The 12,474-nt window shown below is 35.1% G+C and overlaps 1 protein-coding gene across 2 annotated transcripts in view; it reads right to left on the reverse strand.

Annotated features, from left to right (window-relative positions):
• RPS6KA6 (ribosomal protein S6 kinase A6) overlaps positions 1 to 12,474 on the reverse strand; it is a 105,942-nt gene that overhangs the window by 54,672 nt on the left and 38,796 nt on the right. For both annotated transcript variants that reach the window (XM_074208385.1, XM_074208384.1), the window contains exons 4-6: positions 2,889 to 2,970; positions 1,488 to 1,568; positions 322 to 401 (exon numbers count right to left, since the gene is read on the reverse strand). In XM_074208385.1, the coding sequence (XP_074064486.1) occupies positions 322 to 401; positions 1,488 to 1,568; positions 2,889 to 2,970 (243 nt within the window). The remainder of the gene's footprint in view (positions 1 to 321; positions 402 to 1,487; positions 1,569 to 2,888; positions 2,971 to 12,474) is intronic.

Consider the following 12,474-nt stretch of genomic DNA (forward strand, 5'->3'; position numbering starts at 1 on the left):
GAGGCTAAACATAAATACTAATCCCAAAGGGACTTGAGTAGCTTGCATGTCCAGAGTCCTAACATCATCCCAGCTTACTCTATCCAGAAATTCATGCTGCCAGACAGTCTAGAACTGAAATTCATCTCACATAAATCATCAAAATGTTTTCTAAGTCAGATGCAAGACACCATTAAAAGACATATGCTGTATGTAAAATACAATGAGACTTGCAAATCATTTAGACTAAAATTTCCTATAAGAATATTATTAGCAGAACTAGCTATCTTTCCCTTTTCTATTTAAAGGACCTATAGTATCAAGTTATAAGTAAAAGCTTACCTCTTTGGATAATCTTGTAAATACATCTCCTCCCCTGAGAAAATCCAATATTAAATACAGCTTCCCTTCAGTCTGAAAGGCTAATCAAAAATTAGAAACTTACTAACGAGGAAAATCTTTAAAAATTAAATAGCTTACCACTGTTCAGAAATCTGTTTATAAGAAAAAATACTCAAGTATAAAAGTTCAATGGCATGGTCACCTTTAAAGGAATACCATCAGCTAACATTTCAAATTTGATTTCAATGTTGACAAAAGCTACTTTCCTCTTCCCAGAAAGAGGTCTTCATGCATAACTGCCCATATCACTCTCTTCCTTTAAAGAGGTGCATAATTTATTGCCCAACATCAGGCTTGAGAGAAAGAGGCAGAACACTAACTCCCTATGTACACAGATTTCCATCAGGGAATCAGACAGTGAGAGATTAGAAATTTAATGTCTCTTCTTAAAGCTGACTTCATATCATTTGGCTAAATTCATAAATGAATGTTAACATAAATATATAATTTCTCAAAGAAACCCTGACGAGAATAAAATCAAGTTTGGAATGAGGTGGAGGGGAGAAGGATTATGTCAAGATATTATACATTACTCATATCTGTTCTCATTATAAATTCAACGAAACAACGTCTTAACCACCAAAAATGCCTGGGTTATCACTGATTTTATGTCCTACTCGCACATGAAACTGGAACAACCTTTAGGAGTAAGATAACAGAAGAATAAATATTTTCGGCTCCTTTGAGACTCATAGAGGAATCTTTCCAGGCTTTTTTTTCTATTTTGCTCTCATCACACATACCTAATCTATTTAACTGTGTACATGGTGAAGAGAATGTAGAACGTAAGCCCTTTGAGGGCAGGACTAGCCATTTTTCAGCTTTGGGTTTTTAGCACTTAGAATGACATCTTGTCCATAGTCATTATTTAACATGTTTGTTCTCTATTTATTTGGGAATTCCTGTCTTTAAAACAGCAATCCACCTCGCAATGCTATAAACACAATGTTCTCCTTTTTTTTTGAGTAAAGGGTGACACATGAGCTAACTACAGTTGGTAATTAGAATATTTCGATGACTTAGAATTATATTCAACCCTCCCTTATTAAAGGAGATGCAGAGAACAGTACAGTTCAGAAAAATGGTGAAAAACAGACAATACCTACCATAGTGCAATTTGACAATAAATGGATGATTTACTTCTACTAATATATCCCTCTCCATCTTTGTACGGACTCTATCTCGAACTGAAAAGAAAACACAGTAATAGTATTACCTAACATAAGTTTAACAAAAAAATCAAATACTAAAAATTTTTTAAAGTAAATAATTTCCTTTATTTGTATCTATGTATAGTAGAAAAGCAGTGTGGCCTCATATAGAGAGCTGGCCTTAAAGACAGGACAATATAGTTTCAATTTCTATCTCTTATACCTGCTGTGTGATCTTGGGCAAATCAATGAACTCTGAAATACCCTCACAACTCTCCAGGCTTACAAGATGCAGTGAAGGTGCTGATCTGCCAATATTGGTGGAGAGAGTTTCTTGTAGATGAAAGCATAGGTTCAGTTCCCATTCCTATAAATTTTTCCCATCTACATAAAGGTGAAATCAACACTTACTGATACGTAATTCAACTAAAGTTGAAAAAACTTATAGTGAAGTGGTCTACCAAAAAAAAGATTCATCTCTTATATGATTAGTGAAATGTTCCCCAATTTTTACTGTGATTATGTCAATGACGTATCTAGTCTTCAAAAATTTGGTGAAATGTGAGAAATCTCAGTGAAAACCTTAACATATCAGCTTTAATATTTAATCAGAATAGTCTAAAACAGTACAACTACATGATCAATTAAAAAGTATTCAGCAACCTACACATATAAATGTTTAAATAAGTTGGTGAAAGAAAGAAAAAGGAGATGGATAAAATCTATCCGCTTGAGACATATGAACATATGTGCCTATGGACCAAAACAAATGTATACAACAGTTTGCAAATGTTTTTGTATTCATAACTTCTAAAAAATTTATCCAAGAAAATGGAAGAGTTAAAACAAGAATAATAAAAGAATAATTTGGGAGAAAAAAGAATGAGGTCTGTGATATTCTATGCATGAGTCACATCTACGTAGCAGTGTAGAGTTTACAAAGCACTTTGCATTCACCACCTCATCTGATTCTCAGAACAAATCTGAGTTTGGCAGCACAAACATCAAAATTCAATTTTAGAAATGAGAAAATTGAGATCAGAATGAGCAAAGTAATCTGTGTCCAGACCTGAACCCCAATCCTCTGACTACCTATCCAATGCTTTCTCACACTATACTGCTCTCAAATTCCAAATAAATAAATGGTAATGACATGATTTTGCCAGTTGAAAATTCTCAACAAGAGAAAAATATACATTAAAGGAATGCTTCAGATACATATTAGAAAGCATGCATTTTATAAGACATGCTGGAAAATCATGATACAATTTCTAAAAGATACAAATACTCACAATATAAGCATTAGAAAACAAGTTTTAAAAGGATTTTTTTAAGTCACACTGATAAAGATGCTACCTTTTAAAGATGCTTTTTTCAATACTTTCATTGCATAAAGCTGACCAGCATCTGGACCAATGGTCTTCTTTACAAGAAAAACCTGAGGAATGAGGAGGAAGGTGAAACAGAACATCTCATTCAAGTTAATATTACTGTAAACATACACATTTACAAATTTCCCATTTTGAATATATCTGCTCCTCTTATAAGCTACATTTAAGTTCTTTAATTACATAAATATTTCCTATTGTCCATTCTATAATCAGTCAGTCAGTAAGCATTTATTAAGGGCCAACTGTATGCCAGATACTGTACTGTGTTACCAGCTGAAGATACTAAGAAATGCAAAAGACAAACTAGGCCCTGCAGCCAAGGAGCTCACAGTCTAAAGGGAGAGATAATATGCAAATATCTATAATATGCAAATATATATATACAAACACACTCTAGACAGGATAATTTGGCAATAATCAGCAGAGGTAAGGCATTAGCATTGAGGGAGGGAATCAAGAAAGCTAGAGTTGCAGAAGGGAAGACTGGAGCTGACACCTGAAGGAAGCCAGGGGACCCAGGAGACAGAAATGAGGAGGGAGAGCATTCCAGGGAACCTCTGAAAATGGATGGAACATCCTGTACAAAGAACAGCCAGGAAACCAGTGTCACTGGCTCACAGAACAGCTGGGGGAGGAGGAGGAGGGGGGAGGGGGAGGCATAAGAAGACTGGAAAGACAGGAGGGGGCCAGCATGTGAAGAGCCTGGAATGCCAAACAATGGATTTGGTTTTGGATCCTGGAGGTCACAGAAATTTGATGGCATTTATTCCACTGGGGAGGATTAAATCTGAGCTAAAAAAGAGAGAAAGCAGTTGAGGATGATACCTCTGAGCCTCAGGTTTGCTCATCTATAAAAAGAGGAGGATGATAATTCCTAAAGAACTGATCTCAATGTGTTGGGGGGCTCAAACACTCACATAAAATATTTAACCTTAAAGCATACAGCCATTAATTACTTTCTTATTATTACTGGTGAGTTGTTGTTATTATTAACAGAGTTCATTCATGGTTTAAAGTAATTATTTGTTTGTTATTTTTAAGATCCAGCATAATTCAGGTCTTTAAGATATGGGTTCATGTGAGCAAGATGGTTCACTGGCAAGAATACTGGTTCTAGATACTTGATAAATCAATAATTGTTACGTATATGACTTTAGACAAATCACTTAACTTCCCTTAAACCTCAGTTTTCACAACTGTAAAATGAGGGAACTGGACAAAATGTTCTTTGAGATCCTTTCCTATTCTATATCTATGATCCTGTGAATATTATTATCCTATTCCCCAAGATCAGCTACAGAAGGAAGAAGAAATTGTATGGGTTTCAAATTTTGATCCTTAAATCTGAGTTCTATGTATCACATAAGCAGCCAACATTAGAAGGAAATCAGAAAATTGGGAGGAAATTTTTATAGGAAATTTTTCAGAAAGAAGTTTCATTTCTCAAATATACAGAGAACTGAGTTGAATTTATAAGAAAACAAGTCATTCCCCAATTGATAAATGGTCAAAGGATATAGAAGAAATCAAAGCTATTTATAATCACATAAAAATGCTCTAAATCACCTTTGATTAGAAAATTGCACAATAAAACAACTCTGAGTTACCACCCCACATCTATCAGATTGGCTTATATATAGAAAAGGAAAATGACAAATCTCAAAGGAGATGCAGAAAAATTGGAACACTAATGCACTGATGTTTTAGTTGCAAATTGATCCAACTATCTTGGAGAACAACATGGAACTGTGCCCAAAGGGCTATATAATTGTGCATACCATTTGATCCAGCAATACAATTACTGGTTCTGTATGTCAAAGAGGTCAAAGAAAGAAGAAAAGGACCATTATGTACAAAATATTTATAGTAGGGGGATGCCCATCAATGGGGAAATGGCTGAACAAGTTGAGGTATATGATTAAGAAGGAATATTATTGTGCTATAAGAAATGATGAGGGGGTGTTTTCAGAAAAACCTGAAAAGACTTACATGAACTGATGCAAAGTGAAGTGAGCAGAATCAGGAAAACATTCTACACAGTAACAGCAATACTGTATGATGACCAACTGTGAATGACTTAGCTGTTCTCAGCAATAAAATGATCCAAGAAAATTCCAAATGACTTATGATGAAAAATGCTATCCATCTTCAGAGAAAGAACTGATGGAATCTAGATGCCAATCAAAGCATACTTTTTTTAAAAAAATTATTTTTTCTTTGGGGTTTGCATTTTCTTTTATAGCATGAGTATTAGGGAAATCTGTTTTGCATGACTGTTCATGAAGAAGCTATATAAAATTTCTTGCCTTCTCAAGGAGGGTAGGAGAGGGAGAGAGAGAAAATTTTGAAAACTCAAAATTGTTAAAATGAATGTTAAAAATTGTTATTACATGAAATTAGAAAAAACATTAAAATTTTCACTAAAGAAGAGAATATAGCTTGAATAGAATGAAGGACATAGGATATAATTTAAGGAGAATTAGGGTTTGGGGATAAATATAATTTATGAAAAATAATTAAGGGAGAAAAATTAAAGGGCATTTTTTAACAGTGTTGTAGCTGGAATCCAAGTCAATGAGTCTCATCCACAGCATTAAAGTTGAGTTTAATACAATTCACCAAAAGGCAAATCTACCACTAAAGGGAAGCCTTAAAAGTATCTCTTACTCACCTTTTGATTATGGCAGCTGAAGAAAGGGTTACTACCTCAAGGTTTTGCTATAGACTCTAAAATCCCATCTGTAGCATTTTCACAATGGAGTATTCGAAGCATAACCTAAATCAAGACTCAGAAACCCAAAGTTTCTTGGAATCGCTCCTACACCAATCTGATTCATAGCTTTGGCTAGATTTCTGCTTAGGTTCAGCATATAACAAGTCATGCCTACACAATGCCTACACAAATGATGAAATACTGATAACCAAACACATTCTCATACTGACATATACACATGACATATACAGGAGGCAAAAATGAAACCACCCCCATGATAGTTCAACTTCCAAGACAGCAACAGAAATGAAACAAGTATCAGATGGACCTAACAAGTATTTCTAGGGCCTGTCCTGTTAAATCTGCTCTCTTCTGTATGTGGATATGTTCTTCCTCCCTTGTATCCAGTAATGCCTCTAAGATAGCTATAAAACCTGTTATTGCCTGAAGAAGATTCCAAACCTTGAAAGGTTGCAGTAGTTCACAAATTTTGTTCTATATAATGGAATGCTAAACTAAATTTCTATTGAAGGAATTAAAGAATCAAAATAGAATTCTCCATGGCCAATAGTTACTTCTTTCAATGAAAGAAGTATTGATCTATTATTGATATAAAAACCTTATGTTTATAGACATAAAAACAATATTATATGCAAACTAGGAGAACAAGGAATAGTTTACCTGTCAAATCTATGGAAAGAGAAGCAGTTTATGACCAAGGAAGAGATGGAGAATATTATTAAAAACAAACTACATAATTTTGATTGCATTAAATTAAAAGGCTTTTGCACAGACAAAACCACTGTAACCAAGATCAAAAGAAATGTAGTAAATTGGCAAACAATTTTACAAGTAGTATTTCTCACAAAGGACTCATTTCTAAAATATACAGAGAAGAGTCTAATTTAAAAAAAAAAAACCAAGCCATTCCCCAATTGACAAATGATCAATGGATATGCAAAGGCAACTTACAGATGAGGAAATCAAAGCAATCCATAGTCATATGAAAAATTGCTCTAAATCACTACTTATTAGAGAAATGCAAATAAAAGCATCTCTGAGGTACCACCTCACACCTCTCAGACTAGTCAATATAACCAGAAAGGACAATGATAAGTGTTGGAAGGGATATGAGAAATCTGGGACACTTATACATTGCCCGTGGAGCTGTGAACTCATCCAACCTTTCTGGAGAACAATTTGGAATTATGCCCAAGGGGCAACAAAAATGTGCATACCCAATACCACTACTGGGTCTATACCCTGAAGAGATTATGAAAAAGGGTAAAAGTATCACCTGTACAAAAATATTCATAGCAGCCCTGTTTGTGGTGGCAAAGAATTGGAAATCAAGTTAATGCCCTTCAATTGGGGCATGGCTTAGCAAACTGGTATGTGTATGTCATAGAACACTATTGTTCTATTAGAAATCAGGAGGGATGGGAATTCAGGGAAGCCTGGAAGGATTTGCATGAACTGATGCTGAGTGAGTTGAGCAGAACCAGACAAACACTGTACACGCTAACAGCAACATGGGAATGATGATCAAACTTGATAAACTCACTCATTCCAACAGTGCAACAATCAAGGACAATTTTGGGCTATTTGCAATGGAGAATACCATTTGTATCCAGGGAAAGAATTGTGCTATCTCTTATATTTTATTTTTCTTCCTTAAGGATATGATTTCTCTCTCATCACATTCAATGTAGATCAATGTATACAATGGAAACAATGTAAATTAAATAATGTTTATCATAACAATCATTTGTGAACCAAAGTATTTATAAGACATAAGTCTTTAATCTTTTTGAAAGTTCATTTAAAAATTCTACAAGTAAAAGCTTTATATTTACAAAAGTAGCAGATCTATGTCTTTAATTCAGGTCAAGAGGTATATGCTATACATCACTTCTATTGAAACATACAGAACCAGAGAGCCTTTTAGGCTAGTATACTGATAAACTATTAAGATCACAACTTCATATTTTGGTTTTGAAATAATTTTTTTTAGGTTTTTGCAAGACAAACAGGGTTAAGTGGCTTGCCCAAGGCCACACAGCTAAGTAATTGTTAAGTGTCTGAGACCGGATTTGAACCCAGGTACTCCTGACTCCAGGGCCGGTGCTTTATCCACTATGCCACCTAGCCACCCCCTGAAATAAAATTTTAAAAGGCTTCACTGATAGGTCCTTTCCTGTGGCTTCCAACTCCTTCATTTAAATGAAATTACAGGGGCAGCTAAGGTGCTACAGTTGATAGAACACTGGCCCTGGAGTCATGAGGACATGAGTTCAAATCCAGGCTCAGACACTTAATAATTGCCTAGCTGTGTGACCTTGGGTAAGTCACTTAATCTTATTGCCTTAAATTAAAAAAAATTAAAAAAACAAATATTACTAAATGAAATTACACTCTAAAAAGTTATGAATGATCTTTTACTTGCCATATCTATTTCTGATATTTTCTTAGTCTTTATCCACCTTGACCTCTCTGTAGCCTTTGATAATGTTGGTCACCTTCTTCTCTCTAGATTTTCTCCTAATTCTCCCACCAGTCTGACCTCTCCTCTGTCTCCTTTGTTGGCTCATCAACCATATCATACCCAATAACTATGGGAATTCCCCAAGGCCCTGTCCCTGGCCCTCATGTATTCTTGCTCTGTGCGATTTTACTTTATGATTTTCTATTATTATCTCTATATAGATAAGTCTCAGATCAACTCGTCAAGCCCTAACCATTCTTACCTCTAGTTTTGAATCTCTGAGTACCTTTTGGCCATACTTAAATGGATGTCCAGTAGATATTTTAGACTTAATTTGCCCAAAACTGAACTCATTTTCTTTCTCTCAAAAACTCTTCCCAATCTTCCCTATTACTTTCCAGGGTATCAGCATCCTCCCCAGTCACCTAGACTTCTAATCTAAGTGTATTTCTCAAATCCCCATTCTCTCACCTTCTATATTCAATCTATTGAGAAGTCCTGTTAATTTTTCCTTTTGTAATATATTGCAAATATGCCCCTCTTTTCTTCTGGCACTGCCTGGTGCAGACCACCACATCACCTCACTCCTATTCTAATGCTGCTAGTTGGTCTCCTGGCCTCAAGCTTTTCCACACTCTGGTTCATCTGACACTGAACTTTCAAAGTGATTTTCCTAAAGCACAGGTCTATTCATATTAAGCCCTATTTAAAAAATTCAAGTGGATCTCAAATATCTTAAGGATCAAATATACAATTCTCCTGGTTTCCTTGGCTTCAAGTCCCAAATAAAATCCCACCTTCTCCAAAAAAGCCTTAATACTAGTACCTTCCCCTGAGATTATCTCCAATTTATCCTGTATATATCATTTGTTTATAGTTCTTTGTATGTTATCTCCCCCATGAGATTCTGAACTCCTTAAGGGTGAGAACTGTTTTGATTTTTCTTTGTATCCCCAGCATTTATCAAAGTAATAAGGAATCACTGGAATTTATTGAATGAGGATGATGACATGGTCAGACTTGCCCATTTTGAAGATCAATAAGAGCTGAGTGGAGAATGGATTGAAGTAGGGAGAGACTTGACAGTTTTCCCAACAGCTCTTAACAAAGAGGGAGTTCTTTCCTAGAGAAGCTATGTTTCTGGTTACTTTGAATATAGGGTTACAGAATTTCATTATTTGAGTGACCTTCATCTAGTGTACTCCCCTCTGCTTTTTTTTTTTTGATCCATCTGATGCACAGAAAATGTTGTTCTAGCCTCTTATTTTTATTCTTGAGTTTCTTCTTCTAACCAGTTTCTATGTTATTACCTTTGGAGGCCTTTGTCCCTTTTTTCCTGTTGTGATTCACTCTTAGAAGCATCAATTCATGAGGATAAAATCAATACCCTGTGGTAAAAATTTCCATGTGTCTCAAAAGGTGCAGTCTAATTCAAATCCCCCAACCCTACTTTCCCCATGATAAGTTTCCTTCTCATCTGCCTTGTTGTCTCATCTCTGGAGTCCATGCCTCCCACCCTTCTGGGTACTGCTTACCCCCCAAAACTCTAATTTTCCCTCTCCTGAAGCAAGATACTGCCCAAGGAAGCACAGCATTCACAGAACAAGTGGTTTTTCTGTGTACCAGCTCCTCCCAGATGAAAGCTAACATAAGGTCAAAACATATATTACTCATACCCCATGGAAGTGTCCTTTAGTGAGACCCCCCGGCCCTTATTGGGTTGAAACCTGTCTTTATTCCCTCAATTTCAATTCCTCCTTTCTGTTATCTCTTCCATTCCCCTGCAGCCTTTCTTCTTGCTCAAAGACTACAGAAGCTATCATTTCTTTATTAATCATCCAGGGATTTGATAAGAACATATCACATTCCCCTTCATCCTTCACCTATCCTTTTCTCTATTTATATACCCTCCTATTTAGCACTGTTCCAGAAAATACATTCTCATTCAGAGAAGGTAGGGTTAAGTTAATAGTCTTTTTTTCTGCTCCATCATATTCTTTTCCATTTCTCTAAATTCTGCGTTCTTCTTTCTGCCTTTGTATATTTTTAACCCTATAAGTCAATCATAGTCTTTCTCTTGAAAAACAACAATTCTAGAGATGAGATAATTTATTTCTTTCCTTATATACTGCTAATTATTCTTATTTACCATTCTTGTGTTTCTATTGTTTTGGGGTGTTTACAAGTTCAATGGTCTACTCAAATCTGATTATTTTTACAGGAATACTTCAAATGCTTCTCTTTTCTAACTTTTAAAATTGTTCATCAGGCTAAGGTTTGCAGAATGTTCTTTTGGGTTGCATCTTAAGCTCTTTTTCTTGTCAAGTGGGTATATAATAATCTTGGCTTTATTCAAATTTCCTTGATATTTAAAGGTCGTTTTCCTGGTGACCTGAAAAACTTGTTGTTTATCACTGCAACTGTTCAATTTAATTATTATGTGTTTTGGAGTTTAAAATATAACATTTTCCCCTACAGGTAAGCTGTGGATTCTTTTAATTTTTTTTGAGGGTGTACATGTATAATTGTGTTTAACATATTTCCATATTAGGCATATTATAAAAGAAGAATTAGAACTAAGGGGTAAATGGTCAGAAGAGAGAAAGAAACAACACAAAAGTAGTTTTAAAAAGTGGATAATGTATTCAGACTCCATAGGTTTTTTTTTTATCAAGTCTCTCAGGGTTCTCTTTGATCACTGAACTTCCAGAAGGAGCTATGTCCACCATAGTTGATCATGTCACAATGTTGCTGTTAACTTGTTGTTCTTCTAGTTCCACTCACTTCACTCAGTATCAGTTCATGCAAAGTCTTAAAGATTCTTTAAATTGGTGCTTTTGTTTTCTATATTTAGAATTTCTGGGTAATTTTTTGAACTATATCCTGCATGTTAGTACCATCTGGGAGACATATGATCCTAATTCTTTTTCTTATATTTTTTTGGAGTCAGGAGTTTTTGCTTACAAAGAAATCATTTGTTTAACATTATTGCTTTTTGATTCTCTTCTTCCAGACAGTCGTTAAACTGTTCATTTTAAAAGACTCCTACAATGTGTCAGGCACTCTGCTAAACGTTGAAGATACTAAGAAAAACAGAAGACAGTCTACTCCTCAAGGAGGTCACATTCTAATGAGAGAGACAATATCATGAAGATCCATACAAGACATATTGACAATAATCAACAGAGGCAAGGCACTAGCATTTAGGAGGATCAGGAAAGGCTTGGCATAAAAAGTGGGATTTTATTTAATACTGTTTGCTTTTTTACATCATTTGAATTTCTCCCAGTAGCCTTCTCTCCTTTTCCAGAATTATCTCATAAGAACTTTTTTTAAAGAGGAAAAAAAGTCAGCAAAATGGACATAGTACATTAAAAAAAGTATGAACATACTGAAATGTTTCAGACCTGTGGACCACCTCTATCAAGAAGTGGGGTATGAGTGTCTTTTCATATCTCATCTTTGGGGTCATGCTTATTTTTTGTAATTTTGCACCACTTTAAATTGTTTTATAGTTGTTCTTTCCATTTACATTGCTACAGTCATTGTGTTTATTGTTTTCTTGGATCTGATTATTTCACTAGGTATCAAATCATGTAAAACTTTTCATGCTTCTCTATATTCTTCAGTCATTTTTTACATGGCACAATAATTCTTCATTGGGATGGCTAGGTAGCACTGCAGTGGATAGAGCACCAGGTCTGCAGTCAAGAAGACTCATCTCCCTAAGTTCAGTCTGGCCTCAGATACTCCCTAGCTGTGTGATCCCAAGAAAATCACTTCACCCTATCTGCCTCAGTTTCCTCATCTATAAAATGAGCTGGAGAAGGAAATGGAAAATCACCACAGTATCTCTGCCCAAAATACCCCAAATGGGGACACAAAGAGTCAGACATGACTGAAACTACTTTATTACATTCTCACACCAGTTTGTGCAGCCATTTGCCAATTGATAAATATAAATTTTATCACCTAATTCTTTGTTGCCACCAAGAATGTTGTGGCAAATATTTTGGTGATGTGGTGATTTTGTTCTTGTCAATATTCTTCTCACGGTAAAAGCCCAGTAATGGAATCTTTGAGTCAAAAGATGGTCTATTTGCAGATTCCCCAAATGCTTTATTAAACTGATCCATTGTCTCACCAATGTTCTAGTGATGACCATCTTCCTGCAACTACTCCAACATTAGCTATTCCCATCTTTTGTCATCTTTGCCAATTTACAGGGAATGAGGAAAAACCTCAGAGTTGGTTTGATATGCATTTTTTTATGAGCTAAGTAAACTGGAACATTATTTAATACAATTATTAATCATTGTTAATTCTTCATTTGAGAATTGTTGAGAATTCTAT

The sequence above is a fragment of the Macrotis lagotis genome, chromosome X (assembly GCF_037893015.1).
Source record: "Macrotis lagotis isolate mMagLag1 chromosome X, bilby.v1.9.chrom.fasta, whole genome shotgun sequence".
Classification (NCBI taxonomy): Eukaryota; Metazoa; Chordata; class Mammalia; order Peramelemorphia; family Peramelidae; genus Macrotis; species Macrotis lagotis.